Source organism: Anolis sagrei, chromosome 5 (genome assembly GCF_037176765.1).
Source record: "Anolis sagrei isolate rAnoSag1 chromosome 5, rAnoSag1.mat, whole genome shotgun sequence".
Classification (NCBI taxonomy): Eukaryota; Metazoa; Chordata; class Lepidosauria; order Squamata; family Dactyloidae; genus Anolis; species Anolis sagrei.
Genome location: NC_090025.1, coordinates 105,349,753 through 105,371,293, shown reverse-complemented (window position 1 = coordinate 105,371,293; position 21,541 = coordinate 105,349,753). Strand labels below are relative to the sequence as shown.

General features: G+C 38.9%; 1 protein-coding gene across 1 annotated transcript in view; it reads right to left on the bottom strand.

Moving 5' to 3' along the window:
• Positions 1-21,541, bottom strand: part of DOK7 (docking protein 7) — a 39,441-nt gene that overhangs the window by 4,799 nt on the left and 13,101 nt on the right. Inside the window, exons 6-10 of the mRNA XM_060778017.2 lie at positions 19,992-20,099; positions 18,055-18,929; positions 6,313-6,355; positions 4,898-4,969; positions 3,620-3,769 (exon numbers count right to left, since the gene is read on the bottom strand). Of these exons, the coding sequence (XP_060634000.2) occupies positions 3,620-3,769; positions 4,898-4,969; positions 6,313-6,355; positions 18,055-18,929; positions 19,992-20,099 (1,248 nt within the window). The remainder of the gene's footprint in view (positions 1-3,619; positions 3,770-4,897; positions 4,970-6,312; positions 6,356-18,054; positions 18,930-19,991; positions 20,100-21,541) is intronic.

Here is a 21,541-nt window from a genome sequence, read left to right as displayed (position 1 = left end):
ATGCTAAAAATTGTAGCTTCTATATTTGCCGTGTATATTTTCCTCTGCAATTTGGCCTTCCCCTTTTCTTAGGATGCCCAAACTGTTTTTAATTGAAGTTCTAAATTCCTATAATACTAAAAAGTTAGGGACTGAAGCAAAATTTCATGGGGAGTTCTTATTGGAAGGCAGTGAAGGGCACGTTGCCCCCTCCCCCATATTTATCTCTCCTCTCCCTCGCTCAGGCATGAAACCCAGAGCATGGTGGAAAAGATAAAGTACAGCTATTTCTTCCCACTTCAGCATTTCTTCGCTGGATTATATACTATTACAGTGCTGCTATACCTTCACTAAGAAAAAAAATAATTGTACTCTTTGGTAAAAACTAACCACTCCTCTTACATTGCAAGGTTCCGTCTTGGGCCTAGTTCTGTTCAACACCTTTATAAATGACTTAGATGAAGAGTTAGAAGGCATGATCATCAAGTTTGCAGACAACACCAAATTGGGAGGGATAGCTAAAACTCTAGAAGACAGGAGTAGAATTCAAAACGACCTTAACAGATTAGAGAGATGGGCCAAAACTAAGAAAATTAAGTTTAACAGTGACAAATGCAAAATACTCCACTTCGGCAAAAAAAAAATGAAATGCAAAGATACACAATGGGGGACGCCTGGCTCAACACCACTATGTGTGAAAAAAATCTTGGAGTCCTTGTGGACAAGTTAAACATGAGCCAACTACGTGATGTGGCAGCTAAAAAAGCCAATGGGATTTTGGCCTGCATCAATAGGAGTATAATGTCTAGATCCAGGGAAGCCATGTTACTCTTCTATTCTGCCTTGGTTAGACCACACCTGGAATATTGTTTCCAATTCTGGGCACCACAATTCAAGAGAGATATTGACAAGCTGGAATGTGTCCAGTGGAGGACCCTATGAGAAGCGGCTTAAACAGCCTGCAGAAGAGAAGGCTGAGAGGAGACATAATGAGGGCCATGTATAAATATGTGAGGGGAAGTCATAGGGAGGAGGCAGCAAGCTTGTTTCTGCTGCCCTGGAAACTAGGATGCAGAACAATGGATTCAACCTACAAGAAAGGAGATTCCACCTGAACATTAGGAAGAACTTCCTGACAGTGAGTGCTGTTCAGTAGTGGAACTCTCTGCCCTGGAGTATGGTTGAGGCTCCTTCTTTGGAGGCTTTTAAACAAAGACTGGATAACCATTTGTTGGGGGTGCTTTGAATGTGATTTTCATGCTCCTTTACAGGGGGTTGGACTGGATGGCCCCCAAGGTTTCTTCCAGCTCTAGGATTCTATGATCTTATATTTTTTATAGTATAGTATAAGTTTTATACTAAAGAAATTACTGTGTTTATTTTATAATGCACCATCAAATGTGATGCACACCTCAGTTTTGAAGGTGCAAATTACAGAAACTGAATTTGCTCTTGAATGTAATGCATCCAGTAGAGCAGACATTGCATATCATGCAGTGTGAATAAGGCCATTTGAGAAGCCATTCCTCTCCATCAAGCCAAGTTTGGGAAATATATCAGCCCCACACAATTCCCAATGAGCCTCATTCACAACACCTTTAAAACTGTGGGAGTTTTGAAGGCCTCATAAATGAGACCAGTTGGAAACCACATGGGACTAAACCTAGGGGGTGGGCGAAAGACCTCAAGGGCCACTCAAAAGGCAGGATTCGCAGCTAAGTGACAGGAATGACTGGATCACTAGCTGCACACTCCTCCTCCTCCTTCAGGTGACACGGAAACCTTTTTGCACTCCCTGCCTCTGAGGTTCTAGGTTTCTCCAGTTCTTTTTATGCAGGAGGGTTTGTGTGTATGATTCTAACACACCATTGAATCTAATGAGATCTCAATTTTGGCAATGTAATTTAGCCAAAAATAAGTGAGCATCAGACTTGAGTGATAATTAATTACACTGTTCTACAAATTTTCAGTTTTTCTCAGTTTTGGAAACGAAATGTGCCGTTTCTTAATAAATTTAACATGCTGAATTCAAATATAATAATTAAATGTGTTAATTGGCTCTGGTTTTTATGCAACAGCTATTTCAATTTTCTCCACAATAGGTAATTCGTTAATATTATGATAATGCGCCTAACCTTACTGCATGTATATAAACCGTGAATATTTACTAAATTTTAGTCAAATTATATTGCCAATAGTTTATACATGAGATATATTTATTTAATTAGTCTATTGTTTATGTTTGTGCAGCAAGAAACTATATTAGTAGGCCTAATGCAGTGGAAAAGTCTGAAAGTTTAAATGTCGCTTTAATCGTGACTTTAGTTTATATCCTGTTTGCTTCACTTGACTTTTCTTTTGTATTCAAGGAAAGGATTGTCTCTTACAATGTTCCAGCAGTAGTCTGACAGCATTGATGGAGTCCATTTACCTTGATATCTTTTTTCCATAGTGCTTTATTTACACATGTGCGAGGCATAACTACAGTAAAAAGAACAATGTAAAACGATGTTTAACAATACTTTCTCAGTCTTCAACTGACTGACCCTCACCGTTCAAAAGTCTGGCCTTATATAGGGCTTTCTGGCTTTTGCACACGGCACTAATACTGCGTCATCAAACTTTCTAGAGTATTCTAGAATCTTCTATAGTGTAAGTCGCAACATGCATTTTTTCAACCATACGTGATCACGTGATTGCTTATATCATAAAAACTAGAGCCAATATACATTTTTAAATGTCATTTTTGTTTTCAGCACCCCAAAATCATAAAAGAACAGCTATTTTCAGGCCCGCAACTTTCTAGAATCTTCCATAGTGTAAGTCGCAACATGCATTTTTTCAACCATATGTGATCACGTAATTGCTTATATCATAAAAACTAGAGCCAATGTACATTTTTAAATGTCATTTTCGTTTTCAGCACCCCAAAATCATAAAAGAACAACTATTTTCAGGCCCGCAACTTTTTCTCCGTTGAACAGTGTTATCAATGTTACATTGCTTTCCAAAAAAGGTGTGCTAAAAATAATAACAGAGCACTTTCCTTGCAGCAATGGTCAGAATTCACACATCCTTGGCACAATTGCAGTCTCCCCCCAATTATGGGAATACATAAGGACTGCAAGGACAATAAATGACAAAGTTCATACAACAAAACAGAGAGAGCAAATTTGATATAAAAAAGAGGAAAGAAGAGGGAAGGACTTTCGGCATATCCAAAATATTAATTTTAAAAACCCTAGGATATTATTATATTTTGTGCTCCACCATCTATCCAGAGTTATAACTGAAAATGCCTTTAATCAAAACTAGCAAACTGTCCCGAGAAAAAGCTTTTTGATTTAATGCAATTTATGCAGATATAAACATCATCCAGCATTTAAATAGGAGCAAAATAATTCTGTTTGTACTGAGAACTGAGAACTCCTCTAAGTGTTCAGTGAAAATGAAATGTTGTTTAGTTGCATAAATAATATTCAGAACTGCACAGTTTGAGCTCTGACCCTCTTTCAGTGTAATTGCCCATACTTCACAATAGGTCTTTTTAAATCCCCATTTCAACCAAAAAAATAGTAGTGCAAAGGTTGTTAAAAAACAAACAAACAAACAGGTTTGTGTCACTCTCAAACATCACTACCTCTTATGCTTGTACTAGGTTCCTGGAGTTCCAGTTCCATGTAATGAAGCTGTTTCTTTGATGTTGGGCTGGTAGGAATATTAACATATGTAGCCATCTCATTGCCCAGTCGATCGGACATGGGTGGATCTGCTGAATAACCTACTGCTCCTACCAAAAGGAGAGAGAGAGAGAACCTGCCTTTTAAAAAGCAATAATTTTGAAAAAATGGAGAAATATAACTGGGACATGAAACTTTTTCTTCATGTTAAGATGGGAAATCTGAATCCATATTTTCATGAACCTCTCGTGTCTGAAATTGCTGCCTTATTATTCATCTGAACAGAAAAGGTGTCAGGCTGGGTATTCAAAAGCTCCACAGGGGTAATATTAAACTATGGCCCCTTCTACACTGCCATATAATCCAGATTATTAAAGCAGATAATCCACACTATCTGCTTTGAACTGGATTATATGAGTCTAGACTGCCATATAATCCAATTCAAATCAGATAATCTGGATTTTATATGGCAGTGTAGAAGGGGCCTATGTGGGAGATACTGTGTTTTTCAAAATTCCCAGGCTCTTCTTGGGGGTGAGACTAAACATGCACACACACAAAAATCAAAATTCAAATGGCATTAACATCACTGTGGGCACCAGTTCTGGAGTGGAATTTAATTTCTTTCCTTGCATTTAACCCATTTCTCCATTTGCACCAATTACTGTAGAGGATTTGGCCCAAAAGCAAGCAGTGGCTTCAAATAATGAATTATTCTACAAACCAAAGGGGGGAGAGGACAGTTAAATCCCTCCCTTTAGCAGCCTAAATCTTGATCTTTACTTGATGCTTTCTGCTTTCTGCATTTCCGAAAAATCTGCAGATTAAATTCATTTGATCTCATTTATAATTTGCTCTGTTATCATGCAAGACTTCTCAAAGCTAGTAACAGTGTAATGATCTACAAATGCAAACCTAGAAGGAAGATCTTGGTATGTGTATTTAAAAATAATGTTTTAGGACAAAAGAAGATATACATTCTAGTTACCAATAGGATAATGAAGGAAAAAGACATTTCCTTTGACGACAGTGTTCTTTGAAATTCTGCTGGTGGTCATTTTTAATATTCATAACTTCCTAACCTCACACTTGGGTACTTTCCATGTCTTTGAGTGAAGTAAACTTCCCACAGAGAGTATTTCTCCCCTTCTGAAATGGGTCTATCCATACATACAACCATTACCTTCTTGTTTTAATGAAACTTCACCATATACTCTTCAGCAAGTCAATTTACTCACCAACTTCTTCAGGATCAGGTAGTGGGCCAGACTCTGTATGTGGTATCATCAACTCATAGCTTCCTTTAAGTCCTAGAAAATACACAGATTTCCACAGACGATTAATTTTTGAAGAATAATCTTATGATCTACTCTATCTATCTATGAGTAAAAATATGCTTATTTACATGTATGTTTGATTCACAAAGACTCCTACAGAGTTTGATGGATCCATACAAAACTTGGCAAACAATTCCACCATGGTCCAACTTGAGGGAGTTTGGGAGGGAGGGGTGATAGCCCTCCCCCAACCCACAGCCAGAGAACTATATGCATCCCGCAGATGGTGGATCTGGACCAAACTCGGCACAAAACTCCATCAAGTTCAACTTAAAATACTAGCAGGGTTTGGGGGGATTGACAGTGGATGATAGGAGTTGTAGTCTACCCACATCCAGAGAGCTGTGTGGATCCTACAATGATAGATCTGGACCAAACCTGGCACACATGCCCATCATGACTGACTTAAAATATGGTAGGGTTTGGGGAGATACCTGTGCATAATGGGAATTGTGCTCCACATGATCTAGAGAAGAACTGTGTGTATCTCACCCATCATGGCTCTGTATCAAACATAGTATACATACCCATCAGGATCCAGTTTAAAATGTTGGTAGGGTTTAGGGGGATTGACAGAGGATGATAGGATGTGTAGTTCACCCACATTCAGAGAGTCATGTCATGGCCATCAACAATGGGTCTGAACCACACTTGGCACACATATACTTCATGATCTAACTTAAAATACTGGTAAGGGCATGATAGAGGATAACTGAAGTTCAAATCCACCCACATCTAAAGAGCTCTGTGAATCCAACCCACAACAAAGTATGCCTCTCTTCCTAACCATTCATATGGCTCACTCTACTTGCCAGCCTGCATCTCCCAGTCCTTACCCCTTCTCTACACAGCCTGTGGATGGTGGGAGTTACACCCCAACAAAAAGGCCAAGATGTCTGACTAGCTAGGAGCAGACTCTAGACTGACCCATCCGGATCTAGGGCTAATGGGAGTTCAACACCAAAGAGATTTGGGTGTGATGGGAATTCCACCTCAACAGATCTGGGGAAAATGGGAGTTACAGCAAGCCATATCTGAACCTGTGAGGAATTGAAGCCTGACTAGGTCTTTGACGAATGGGAGTTGGACCTCATTGGCTGTATAATTTTATAAATGGTCCCATTATATGATTATATATTTTTGAATGGGACCATTTATAACATCCAAAACCAAACCAAGATTATTTCTAATAAGCAATGTTACAAAATACCTAACCCTGGAAACACCAGGTATATAAGCCAGTTTTAAGGCATAGGTGCAAAACGCAAGACCTACTAAAATTAGGAATTTTCAACAGCTAGGTTAAATGTTCTTACCTGGGTTAGATGGCAAGGCCTCAGATGACAAAATTGAAGTTTCCTTTAAAATTTGACAGAAATATGCAAATATAATATTAGAATGAATCAATTTCTTATAAACCTAAAACACTGAAAAGTCTGCCTTCCAAATTTATCTTCTTCCAATAAATCATTAAACTGTAGTCTAGGTCTAAAATTACGCTATGAAACATAATTTTTGTTTCTCGGTTATAAATGTCATTTCTGAAATGGTTCTATCATAAAAACATGAAAAATGATTATTAAGCTGGAAAAACTTTGTTTTTGTGGGGCATCCTCCAGTACATTTTGTTGTAGTTTTTTCAATGAATATCTCATAGAGTCTCACCCACTTCAGCATAGTTTGTATCAGCCACAAAAATGAAGTTTTAAAGTACCAACTACTTTCAAAGTAAGTACTACACAATTAATCAGGGACTAACACTATCAAACTAGGAACAGATTTTTTTCACATTTTACATAGTGTTGTATGTAGAAAAATGCAAATGATAAACTATTTCTCTATGTCCTCACGAATTCACCAAAATGGATGTTCCACGTTAAAAGACAACTACTATGCAATGACTAAGTCACTGTGATTATATTCAAACTGATCCATACATCTCATAAATATGGCACATATTCACCCAGATAAGTGCAAGTGATACCTTCATCTCATGCCCCTATTATTATTGAATGTTTATAGTGGACATTGATTACAAGGCTGGAATGTACTCTGCTCATCTATTACCATAGAAAAGCAATGGATTCTGAAGGCAAGTCTGTCCTCAGGCCAGTCTGGTATGCTGGTTGATACTGGAGGATCTGGCTCCTTCTTCAAATTATCTTCATTCACCTCAAGACCCATTGTCTGTCCCAACCTTGCCCATTTTCTCCATGCAAAAGAAGCATTGGGCTACATGGCCTCTACTGCATGGAGAAAGACACTTGGCCAAGAAGTAGTCCTTTGTGAGAGCTGTTCCTCCAAGGACTTGGGCAACCTATACATTTGCTTTGTCTGCTTCTACTCTTGAGCAGTAGAGCAAGCAGAGGGCAAAAGAAATTGGTCTGTTTCTGGAAGGGTCACTTGTTCAGTCACTGGCTCTGTCCTTCCCCGGGTAGGAGGAAACGGAAGGGGGAATGAAGCAAATTCAACCACAGTCTGAAGAAGCACTCTATAAAGCAGGGGTCCTCAAACTTTTTAAACAGAGGGCGACATCACAATCCCTCAAACTGTTGGAGAGCCGGATTATAATTTGAAAAAAATGAATGAATTCCTATGCACACTGCACATATCTTATGTGTAGTGCAAAAAAACACTTTAAAACAAAATAATTAAAATGAAGAACAATTTTAACAAATATAAAATTATTAGTATTTCAATGGGAAGTGTTGGCCTACTTATGGCTGATGAGATAGGATTGTTGTTGTTGTTGTGTGCTTCCAAGTTGTTTCAGACTTAGGTTGACCCTGAGCGAGGGCTGGGTAAATGACCTTGGAGGGCCGCATCCGACCCCCGGGCCTTAGTTTGAGGACCCCTGCTATAAAGTCTTGGAACTGTTTTTAATGTGGAGTGAGAGATCCAAGAGTGGCAGGCATTTCATTATGCATTATACCTATTTGCATGTGCATTTTTATAAAACAGGGAAAACACACTATATGGCAACAGTAAATTCCGAAAATAACCACAATGATAAACTGACTGATGCAGCTACAGAGGATCATGAAAACAATGCCCAAATAACAAATGAAATATTACAAAACTGATTAAAGCATATCAGTAGATCAAAGCAAAAGCTTGCTCAATTAATATGGAGATAAGCATCTACACTCCCCTCTAGCACAATACTTTGAAAACAAAAACTGTGAAATATGTCCAGCATTGCAGGCAAAATACTCCCAAAGGGAAATACTAAACATGCATATTTATTTATCTGGAAGAGAATCTCTTGATGAAAGAGTTAAGGGTAAAAAGGCTGCTGGCAACACAAAATTCTGCTATATTGTGAGATTACAGAGAGCTACAAATTAAATGGGCCTTAATAGATTGAGTTGGCAACTGTAGTAAATTATCTTGCCTAGTGACTACTGGAGCAAACCGATCTGCCTAAACTACCATATTTTCAAGAAGACTGGAAGAAACTCTATCAAAGTATGTATTTCTCCTTCATAGGCATCAGCTATAAACCTGCATTAGAATTTATGCATATGACAGAAATGGAATTGAGAAAATGACAGTTGAAGCAAACAAAACTGTTGCTAGAAGTAAACGTTTATATCGATGAAATTTTCCCCGAATATGTTCTGATGCTTGGGGAGAGGTAGCCAGTAGGGCTGTGCAATTCATTTAAAACGGCTCAAAAGTTACTACAGAACTGGGGGGTGCTGGCACTTTGTTTCTAAAGTGTTTATAAAGTATACTTAGTGAAAATTTCATTACTATAATGAAAGTAAAGAAATTTTGTTACTATTTCATTTAGTAATTGTGCATGCACATAATTACTATAATTGGGGAAACTTGAGGGGCTCCTATCTCCCTCATTTTTAAACCTATTGGGGTGAAACTTGCTACAATGGTAGAACACATTTACCACTGTTTACTCACCAAATTTCGGAATGTTTCACTTAACCAATATATCCCATATGCATGGGGGTATTGGGGTAATGATACAAAAGGTTTGCTAGGCTAGACCCTCTTTCACTCAGACTCAGCCCCCCCCCCCGAAACTCAGCCCCCTCGAAAAAAATTCAGCCCCCCCCCCCCCCAAAACGAAATCCTGGCTACGGGCCTGCACTGGGCCTTTTGAATTCTCCGGCATAGGGCTCCTCCCTTCCCAAACTACATTTTCCAGAGTTCTGTGCTGTTTCCAAAATGCACTGCTCCCTCTTTCGCCCGCTGTTAATGCCAAGACTGCATTAATTCCACAGAGGAATGCAGGGCACTAAGGCAACCTTTGGCTTTGCTTCCTTGCCCTGCATCGAATATGAAATTGACTTTGGAAACCTTCTGAGATCTACAAAACTAAAACTAAAAAGTATCTAGTAAGTTTTGATTCTAAAATATTTGGTGTGGGCCATACAAACACTTTGAATGTGGCTTCTGACTTACAAAACTTTCAATTTTCTTACAATTTCTGAAACTTCTACTTTTTTTGCACAAGCCTAGTAGCCATGGTTAAAATGAAACATAACTTTTGGTTGCAAGGGCTTATGTCGGAGAAGCCATGCGCAGAATTCAGAAGCCAGTCACATGTTAAGAGATATTGTCTTCTTCTTGACAATATGTACACAGAATGTAGAGTAACATTTTGACACAGAAGTTGAAGATGTGCTATAAATTCAAAGAATGGACACAATAAAAATCATGAATGATAGTTTAATAACTAAGGATCTCAAGTGATATTTGCAGCAAAAATGGCAGAGTATCCTGCAAACCCTAAAAGGATTTTTTTTAGGTCAGGGCAATAGTCAGAATAGAGAGACTTGCAGTAAGGCCTTTTTAGACTTTTCCATCTAGTCAGAAATTTCAGGATACTGAAAAACAACAACTGCAATTTCATTCTTCCTGACTCCCCCACCCACTGCATAATGTAGTGGGGATACAATGGTCCCCTCAGTCCCTGCTGCACTCTCTCATGACCAATTTTTCTCCTACACTGTTAAATTCTATTAGCACAGTGGCAGCAAAACAACCTGCAGTTTTCCAAAATGCCATAATTTTAACTAACTGCTGAGTAACTAGCCTGGGAAACATTTTATTTTGAAAGAATGTTGTGATTTGTTGTATGCTACCCAGATGTACAAATGGGGTGGCTGATTGGTGTCAGGAGTCACAAATGGGTCCTATGTTGCCCCCTCCTGCTGCTTAATGACAAGCACAACCTCAGTACATAGATTTCTTCTGTGCTAGCTCCTCCTTCAGGAAATTTACTATAACTGTTATGAGCTGGAGAAGGACAGTTTCTTCTCGCCTTCTTCCCTGTGTGATGCCTTCCATTTCTAACCTCCAAAGGCTGTTGGATGTGCTTTGATTATGTGTGTCTGCATGGCAGGTTGTTGGACTGGATGGTCCTTGTAGTCTCCTCCAATTCTAGAAGTCTAATTCTTCTAGCATAGGGGTTCCCAAACTAAGGCCCACAGGATGTACACTATGCATAGGAATTCTTTCATGTGAACCTCTGCTTAAAATTTTTGAGGACCTTTGCTCTAGCATAGTGATTCCCAAGATCTGGTTCTTCAGGTGTTTTGGACTTCCGCTCCCAGAATCTCTGACCATTTATTAAAGTTGCCAAAGCCACTGGGAGGTGAAGTCCAAAACACCTGGAGGATAAGAGTTAAGGATTAACTGTGAATCTAGCATGTACCCCCTTCCCTGAGAAAACTCCTAATTTTTATCACAGTTCTCAGTTTAAAAAGTACAGTGGTGTAAATAATGTGGCACTCTAGAGCTTGTTGGACTGCAAGTCCCAGCAGCTCTAGTTTGCATAGTCTATGTGGAGAGTGCTAGATGTCACAGTTCAATGACATCCAGAGATTCCTGTATGATTCCAACACTTGCTTTAGTACAAAGCATCTCACACATAGCCTAGCAAAGCTGGATATGGATATCAACATTGTGCAACTTGCGGTGATACAAATGTAGCAACGTTTGAATAGTTAAGGCAAAAAGATTTATTTCCCACAACCATGTTAAAGTTTGAATGTGATTCATGTTGATACAGTATAATCAATACAATGTGTTCTGACTATCCAAATGGAGGCAAAGCCTACCTTCACGCAGAATTCGGCGAGCCAGTCAAATTTTGTTGTGAAATGGAGATAAAGTATTGAAAAGGTCTCATCTCAGTGTGCAAGTTTCCTATCTCTGTGATTATTTTTATACTCACAAATATATCTTCATTTTAAATACTTCCCATGATTATGTATGGGAATGTGCATAATTGTGGGTCTTGTCATTTCTGTTTTTTGGGGTGTCTTTGCTGCATAATAGCAGAGTAGCTACTTAGGTGTATTTTCCCCAAAATACATGGAATGCTTTCCCTGTATCTTTTCTACATTGTATTTGAAGGACAAGATAAAAAGCTACTAAACTGAAATTATTTCTAAGAGAATCTATTGTACTTTGATGACTCTTTAAAACTTCACATTGAAATCAATTATTTAAAGAATGTCAGGAGATCGTGTAAAGGATTACAATGTTTCTCCATGCATGAAATTTCTTTGTAAAAAAGTCACCAACTAGAAGACTGAGGTGGCAACCTGTAGCTGCTGAAGATAATAGGACAGGGAATGAATAGGACAGTGTTCCCGATTTTTCTTTCTGACAATGTGCGTGGGAAGGGATTGTGGGCGGATGAAGTGGTTTTGAGGCGAGAGTAAAATGTTTGCGCTGAGTATTCATACTGAGAATGATATAGACATGGAGTTTTCCTACATTTTGTTGAGTGTGAATGCAGGTGAAATGATACATTTTAATCAGAGGGAGAAAAGCTTGCAAAACATAAAGAAATATCCAGATATCTGTGACATTTTATCCTGGGAGGTTGGATAAGCAGCCTTTGTGGTAATAAACTCATTACTTCAGTCTATTTTCCAATAAACTCTGATTTTTTAAAAAAAAAAATGCCTGAAATGCATACACATTTAAGAAGTGTTTAGTTGTCTACCGTGACCAAGTTGAAATAGATGCCTGGAAAAGTCTATGATTTTCTCAGATATTAATTGAGAATTAGAGGGCAAAATGAAAAAAAATCCAAAGATGGAATTGTTCTCAGGAATGTTTCACCATACTGATTTCTTTTTAATTTTTAAGGAGAAAATTGCTGAAGTTTGTGGCCTGAAGGAGTAAAAAACAGATTGCACAGACTGTTTTTCCTGTATTTTTCATCTTAACAGGACCATTTTTTATGAGCACTCATATTTTTGCATTCAGCTCTTTTATTATAGATAGATTCTAGGTCTGAATCCTTACACAAGTTACATTCCAAGAAATGAAAGACTGAATTGTGCAGTGCTGAGACTGATATATTACTTTTTTATTGATTGCTGTGTTCAAGGATGAGGACAGACAGTACTTAAATGTCTACAAAGAAGTACTAGCTCTGCCTTGGAGATTTATTCTTAGATTTGGAAGTTTTGTCCCTCAATCCTACACAAGAATACCCAAGTAACAAACATCCGACTTACAAATGACTCATAGTTAAGAACGGGGCTGAGACAACAGGAAGTAAGGGAAATCTACCCATCAAAAGGGAAATTCACTCCTGGAAGAGTTATCAAGGGGGAAAGTGTCTCCAGTGAAGCTTTATCACCAATCCTGGTTTCCACAACAAGCCACAGTTTTCAAACTCCACTTCTCTCAAGAACAGAAAGTGAGGTGAAATCTTCTGAACAGGCAACCAAACAACAAAACAAACACCACGGGGGTGTTAACCCATCCCTATGCTATCCAAAGTTTTGTGTGTGTGTGTGTGTGTGTGTGTGTGTGTGTGGCTGGAGTTACACATACAAACTCAACTTAACAACTTATCTTACTCATAACTTGGGAACAGCCTGTATATAGCTAAATTCAAGAAAAGATACCATGCATATGCTGTAACTTTGCATATGTAACTTTACAGTGCAGCTGAAGAAGGGAGCTATCATCCCATGAGAACGAACATTGGAGCTACCCATGAAACACAATAGACTAATTTAACCAGAATTCAAGCAATCAGAACTCTGAAATAAATGCATACTGCATTCACAAAGCTGTTTTCGCATTACAGTAAAACTGTGTTACATTAAGTTTGTCTTTGTTTGTCTTAATTTGATTTTAATTACTGTATTTTAATTACTGTAAAAAGAGTTTATGATATGATACAGTATGGAGTATAGTATTAGTTAGGCCTATTATAATAGAAACTTTCAAGCAACCAAAACTACATTTATCCAGCATCTACCAATCCCCATGAGTAATCATTAACTGAGAGTCAACTGTGTTTATTTTTTTAATTGATTACTAGCTTAGGTACCTGGCGATGCCCTGGTTAGGGATTTGTATTTATTAGAAATAGTTATTTGTTTTTAGATTTGATGAATGCTCCCATTAGAAAATGCAAAAAATTTGAGTAAACAACAACTCCCATTATCAACTTTCATTGCCCCTAAACTGCACCAGTACTTAAAAGTTGATTACAATGGTTATGTGTGCCAAATTTGGTCCAGATCTATCATTGGTGGGGTTCACAGTGTTCAGGTTGAATCTGTGTGCCATGCCTGGTTCAGATCCAATTCCCAAAAATCAAGGTCAACCCCCCCAACCCCCCCCCCCCCCCCCAGTATTCAAAGTTGGCCATGTTGGGTATGTGTGCCATCTTTTGTCCAGATCCATCATCAGTTGGGTTCACAGTGCTCATTGAATATGGGTGAACTACAACTCCTGAAATAATGGATCGATCCATTCCAAACCCCAACAGTATTCAAAGTTTGTCATGTTGATGGGGGGGGGGGGGGGGTTGCAACCTCTGGTCTAGATCCATTGTAAGCTGGGTTCAGAGAGCCACCTGGATGTGAGTGAATTAGAACTCCCATAATCCAGGGTTTATCCTCCCCAAACTCCTCCAGTATTTTCTGTTGGTCATGTTGAATCTGTATGCCAATTTAGTGCCAGATCCATTTTTGGTGGGAGTGACAGTGCTTTCTGGAAGTTGGGGTCATCTTAGATAGTACACACTAACAAACATAGATAGACAGATAGATGCTTACATACATACTTTGACTTTTATTATATAGATAGATAGCTACAGATATATAGAAGGCAATATATTGAAAGCCAATATATTGAAAATTAATATATAATTATGAGTAATAATATTCATATCAAGAGTTTATCAATTTTGACTGGAATTCCTATTCTTATAATTTTTTGTAAATACATCTTCAAACTATTACCTTAATATTGCCCCAATTTTTATTCCCATTTAGTTCAAAGTAATATCTTGTCTTGTAGTGTTTCCCAATTAAGTTTTATCTAGGAGAATTTATTTGTTTTTATTATTGCTATGATTTTATTTGATATGTTAATGCTTTTAAGTGTTTTAATGTTTTTATGATGTTGATGGCATTGAATTGTTGCCTTGTGAACCGCCTCGAGTCTCCTGCGGGCTGAGAGGGGCGGTATACAAATGTAGCAAATAAATAATCTTACCATATTACAACTGTCTTTTCAATGTATCTTGTTATATTTTGCCCTTAATTTAAAATTTTCATCTGCTCATGGATGATATTAATACAAGCAGTGTAAACATTTTGTCTGAAATCCAATTCCTGTAATGTCTTTATTGATTTTACTATATTTCAATAACATCTATAATATTGTCTTATTCTATTTTTCCTTTCATTCACATTGTTTCATTCACAATCCCCTGTTTTATAAAAGAAGTCATTATTTTATTTCAATCCCTCTAGAGTTCTCAATTCATTTATCCTGGGCCAATCTCAAATGTATTTATTTTCAACATTTAAACATGAGCCACAAATGTGATGTGGCAGCTAAAAAAGCCAAGGGGATTTTGGCCTGCATCAATAGGAGTATAGTGTCTAGATCCAGGGAAGACATGCTACCCCTCTAGTTTGCCTTGGTTAGACCACACCTGGAATCACACTGTGTGCAATTCTGGGTACTGCAATTGAAGGGAGATGTTGACAAACTGGAATGTGTCCAGAGGAGGGTGACTAAAATGATCAAGGGTCTGGAGAACAAGCCCTATGAGAAGTGGCTTAAAGAGCTGGGCATGTTTAACCTGCAGAAGAGAAGGCTAAGAGGAGACATGATGGTCATGTATAAATATGTGAGAGGAAGTCATAGGGAGGAGGGAGCAAGTTTGTTTTCTGCTGCCCTGGAGACTAGGGCGCAATGGAACATTGTCTTCAAACTACAGGAAAGGAGATTCCATCTGAACATTAGGAAGAACTTCCTGACTGTGAGAGCTGTTCAGTAGTGGAATTCTCTGCCCTGGAGTGTGATGGAGGCTCCTTCTTTGGAGGCTTTTAAACAGAGGCTGGATGGCCAACTGTCGGGAGTGCTTTGAATATGATTTTCCTGCTTCTTGGCAGGGGGTTGGACTGGATGGCCCACGAGGTCTCTTCCAACTCTATGAGTCTATGATTCAACAGCAGAATGAAAAAAAATGTTCCTTCTATTTGCATAGGCTGGATGACTATTGTAACAGCAGTCAGCAGGGGGAGCAGCTCACCCAATCAATGCTACTGCTAAATAAGGAAAACCTACCAATTAGAGTAAGGATAAAGGAAAGGAAAGGAAAAGAAAGGAAAGGAAAGGAACAACCTATGCCCCAAGTCCAGATTGCAGGAAAGATGTTTCCTCTTCCAGTGCTAATAACATCTCATGGGAAGTCTAGTGTTCCCTTTTCCAGCAGATGTCTTTGGAACAATGATAAGGCCATAATGAAATTACCATTGTAAAGTTTTAAAAGGCCACTTAACTCCTCTTGTGATTTAGTTACTTTTACAGAAGACACATCGCCTCAATAGTTAGGACATGGCTAGGAATGCACTGGAGGACAGTGGGTCATTTTTGGTCAGCATTTTGATTGGAAGTAATATTCTATCTAACTTTTAGGATCCCAGCCTGTACACAGTGAGGAATTGAAATTAAATACCAAGGGAAAGCATAAGAGGACAGGTTGCAAGCAATTACAGTATGTAAAATATGCTTAATCCTCATACTGCACAAAATGCCTATCCCAGGATTGACTGCGTTGATGGCAGTTAGTAAACTATGACATTGTAACTGTGTACTGTAAATGGGTGCACAGTGGCAACAGAGATACCAAATGCTGTATTTCTTCTATTCTAAGGCACACCTTTTTTCCTATATAAACATTTCTAAAAATGGAGTGCATCTTAAAATCACAGGTGTATCTTACGTATTTTAGTTGGTGGGGGTGACACTGAAATTAGGGTGTATCTTACAACGGATGGCTCCTTACAATTGAATAAATACAGCAATAGAATATTTAAAAATAAAACGAATCAAAGGGATGGGGGGAGGTTCCTGTCATGCCTGACAGCCATTGCAATGGTTTTCCCAGGCTCCAACCATTTGCATATTAAAGATGTGCCAGTTTCAGACCTGACTCCTGCTTTCTAATCCAATCCAATGGGGGGAGGGAGGTGTTGGTTGCTCATGGAAGCTTTTCAAAAGAGCTAGGATGATATTGGGGGGGGGGGGGTAGAGAGGACCCACACAATTGCCACCCAGTCAAATTTTACATAACAGATGTTACCATTTAGAAAACACCGTATGGACACCAAACACTCAATAACATCCTGCAGAAACTTATTGGCAGTGCAAGGGGTGCAGGTCCAAAATTAGTAAGAACGTTAGTCCTAGCCTTGTTTTAATCAACTGCTGAGTATGCCTGCCCTGTTTGGAACAAGTCTGCCCACACAAAGCAGGTGAATATAGCACTGAATGAAACATATGGAATAATCACAGGATGTCTCAAACCTATACCTTTTGATAGACTCTATAAGCTGTCATTGCCCCCCCCCCCCCCGAGTGCGATGGGAAGTTGCTGCTAACTGTGAGAGAAATAAGGTTGAACACTGTGAAAGCAACCCACTGCATGGCTATCAGCCTCCTCTCAATAGACTCAAATCAAGGAAAAGTTTCATGAGAACCACCACTCCTCTAAATGTTCCCCCAACAACAGCAAGAATATCCCTCTGGGCAGCTAAACCAGGAAATCCCAAATGGATGGCCCCCCACAAGGGTCTGCCTCCAGAGCCAAACCAACAATGGGCAACCTGGAAGTCTCTGAACAGACTCAGAAGTGGAGTGCGCAGATCAAAAGACAACCTGGCAAAATGGCATTACCTAAAAGAATCCATCCCCTTGTGCGACTGTGGAGCAAGACAAACAACTCCACATCTGTAAGCTTGCCCACAATGCCCTGCCACATGCACAGAGAAAGAATTGTTTAAAGCTACAGACAATGCAGTCGCTGTTGCCCGTTTTAGTCTAAAAATATTTAGTCGCTTGTGCTCCCTCCATTTTATCAGTTTTATACTTGTTTATCTATGCAATGCTTTTGACATAAAATAAATCAATACCAAAAAAGACTATAGATCAGACCATTAAACAGATAGTCTGTAAGCACTTAGAAACAAATGCTTTGTTCACTAATCATCAACATAGGTTTCTCAAAAACAAGTCATACCAGACTAAAGATTATTTTTTTACAGATTTACAAACTTGGTAAATGAAGGGAATGCTGTTGATGTAACATATCTAAATTTCAGCAAGGCCTTTGACATTGACAAGGACCTCTATGATATTCTTAAAAGAATAAAGTAAAATGTGGGCTAACCATGATAATGTTAGGTGGATTGAGAATTGGTTGACCAGCCAAACATAAAGGGTACAATGTTTATCCAGGAGTGGTCCTAGGGCATGGTCTGAAAGCATACTTGACACACCTTGCTAAAACAAAACAACTCTGGGTAGGAACTCAACCTATGCTGCCTTCAAAGACAACAAACTGTCTTCTAGTACCTTTAAGATTCACAAGTTTTGTTTAAGATCATTTTTATGGATTCTAGCTGCATCGTCAGATGCATAATCTTGGATATGAATGCAAATATATAATGATCTGTATGTACATGTTTCCTCCTGACAGTAATTAAAATGCAAAAACCCTATAAGTGAGATAATACATGCTCAATGCAAATATTTACCTTTAGCCCACCACAGATTAGGCAAGATGAAAAGACCGCTCGTGATGTCCCTGGAAGGGAGCAGCACATTTCACTCATGCTGCTGGAGACCCCACCAACCGAAGTCCCCTCAGTGCTTCTAGAGTCTAACACCTGTCCTTGCTGTCTTAGGGGTGGCTGCTGTAAAATGAAGTCCACGCTTTCATCAGAGAATGAGTCTTTTGTAATTTCTCTGTGAAAGGCTGCCTGCATGCCCTTTTCTCTGCTGTATCCAGGAGTGGTTTGTGTTTCCAGATGTGGTACCAAAAGATTCAGGTCATCTGTTTCTTGATGTGTCTGGTCCTTTGATTGGGCGGAATTGGGACATAAACTTTGTACATCTTTAGCAGGTACCTGCAACAAACTCCTGGGTGTGTCATAGGTGTGCCTGAGGGAGCTGGGAACCTGGTACTCCAAGCCAGGGCTTCTCTGCTGCTCACTACGCAGACAAGTGCACACATTCTGCTCTGAAGAAATGTTCAGTGGCAGGCTCAACAGTGACCCAAATTCATCCCCATGGCAAATGTCCAGGCTCTCAGCATAGGAGGAGAAACTTCCAGAGTAGGAAGAGTGACTCCCAGTAGCTATCCCACTGTCAGAAGAACTTTGGCGGCCTATTTCTTGTAGCTGTCTAGAGTGAAGGAGTTTAGAAGGTGGCTTGGTGACACTGCGGATAACTTCTGAGTGGGATTTTTCTTCCCCATGGTGACTGCATTTTGCTGAGGCTATTCCATGTCCATGACTCTCTTGAGAAGTACTGGCTGAAGACTGGTCAGGCCAAATAGTCAACCTGCTTCCAATGCTAGTATCAGAACGGCTTGTGTCTGAAGATGAACTTGATAAACTTCTATCTTCACCTAGAAAGAAAGGAAGATACATGGTTGAAATAAAAGAGTCACATTGCATAGTTGAAATGGGGCTACAAAGTGGAATCCACGACATGCGAGTGTGGAGAAGAGCAAACTACAGACCACCTGCTGCAATGCAACCTGAGCCCTGCCACATGCACAATGGAGGACCTTCTTGCAGCAACACCAGAGGCACTCCAAGTGGCCAGCTACTGGTCAAAGGACATTTAATCAACTACCAAGCTTGCAAACTTCGTGTTTGTTTGTCTGTTTGTTTGTTTGTTAAAAATTCAATGCAACTGTTTGGTCTGCCCCTGACACGATAAATAAATAAATACTGCATAGTTAGGCTATCATTCATTAGATAATTCAAAGACTAGCCACATAGATACAGAATGATAGAACTGGAAAAGACAGGAAGGTCATCTAGTCCAATCTCTGCCATGAAGAAAAATACAATCAAAGCACTTTTGACAGATGGACATCCCGCCTCTAGAGAGAGGCTCGACTACACTCCAAGGCATCAAATCCCAATGCCAACCAGTTCTGAACATTCTGATCTCTAGAGCAGCAGAAAAAAAGCTTGCCCCTGCCTCAACATGACATTTTTTCCAATATTTTAATATTAATAACATAATCATCATTATCATCATTTTTATTTATATCTCACTTTTCTCCCTCACAGGACCCAAAGTAGCTTGCGACATATCAAAATCATGGAAACAACAATCCAAATACATTGATGATAAGTATAAAATATCATAAAATAAACAGTTTTACACAACAATAATATGCATCCACATTCTTGTGGCATCATGTCAGATTATGTTCCCTCTCGCCAAACTTTTCCCCCAAGCTTTTCCCCCAATCTACACATACATAGCTCCCGATGTGTTCTTGTATTTTTTGTCCAAATGTCTCTATAACATTTTACCTGTTTGACTCCAGTCTTAAAGAATACTGTCTCCCCCACCCAGATATGGTGTAGAAAGATTATTGAATCGAAAGAATACAAATGACAGAAGCCACATGAAAAAACAATAGATGTCCTTACATTGTATGTGTTCTTACCTCCACTGCCATGGTAACTTGCATGAGACAGAAGACTGAGGCGCTTCTCTAACTGCAAAGCTTCATGGGCCACTCTCTCTTCCATGCATGCAGGGTTTGCATTGGGATCTTTTAAAAAATGATATGAAATTATAGTTGAGATTTGACTGTAACTAATATTTCCCTTTCATAAAGAAACGAGGCTACTTGGCACAAACTTTGTTTATTATTTTATTCTGTGATCTCAGTCATGTCATACAGAATGTCTCTTTTGCAGTACAGTACTGTTAAAAGGCCAGAAAATTAAGAGAAAATGTGGACAGACCCCTCCAAGAAGGAATTTTGTGACAAGAGAATCAGAGTCTCTGTTCTTGTGAAGGAAAAAAAAATAGGCGATAAGAATTAAAAGTAAACACTGTAATATTTTACAGAGCTGGGTTGGCTTTTTGTTGTTATTTGACATCAAGATGATTCCTACTTATGCTGACCCAATCTATGTGTGACATGTATGCATGTCAGACAGGCCTTTGCTGAGGCATCAGACTAAATATGTGCAACTGCTAATGGGCAGTAGAGGTATGTGCATATGACACATTGGCAAACTTTCTGAGAGACAATGGCAGTGGCGTCATAGCTAACACTTGTTAGTATGGCACACAAAAAAAAGAATGCTAATTCCCTGCTGATTACTTTTTACCATGAAAATGTTATGATGAGACAATCCAAAATGAAATGTAATAGTGTCAGAAGATAACACACTCAGGTCAGAATAAACTCAGTGAATTACTGGGAAGAGCAGAGGCCAACTACAAATACCACTGCACTACTAGTGCAGCTGGACTTAAGCCAAAAGGAGATTCAGTTATTGATGTAAAAGAAAAGTCAGAAGTTGCACAATATACATTATAGGAACATGGAATATGAAAAAGCATGAATTGGGAAAAACTAAACATAGTAAAATAAGAAATGGAATAAAACAATATTTAAAAAGTTGGAGTAAGCAAGCTAAAGTGGGGGGAGTTAGATTAATTAGATAATTGAAGAAACAATCTGGTTTTAATAGAGGAGAGATATGAACCTTTTCTTCAAATGAAACTATGTAATTCTGAGGCCCTTTTGCAAGCAACAATACTGGAGTGGCATTTTGGTAAATCTGGTAGAGTTCTTCTCCTCTACCAAAAAAGGAGGAATGAAAATACGAAAATGAATGTTCTTTCAGCAGTAATGAATCAATCTTCCCACCTCTGTCTAAGTGGAGGAAGGATGATGATTACCTTGGTCATTCTGAAGCACTTGGGGGGAATAAATGTGTTCACACTTCTTGGGTTAAAGACAAATGAAATGCTGTCATTCTGTTTGAAAGCAGTACAGTACTGTGAATAGAATCCAATCCATCCTTGGGGAAAATAATCAAATGCTCCTTCGGAAAGCAATTTGTAATCTGTTGAATGAGCACAGCACACTGGTGGACTAAAACTGTCCCTCTTAGGGTAGTCTATTGAATTCTGTCTTGTAATTGGATTGAATTAAGATGAGAATCCATTGTTACAGATGCCTTGATCCGATCCTGA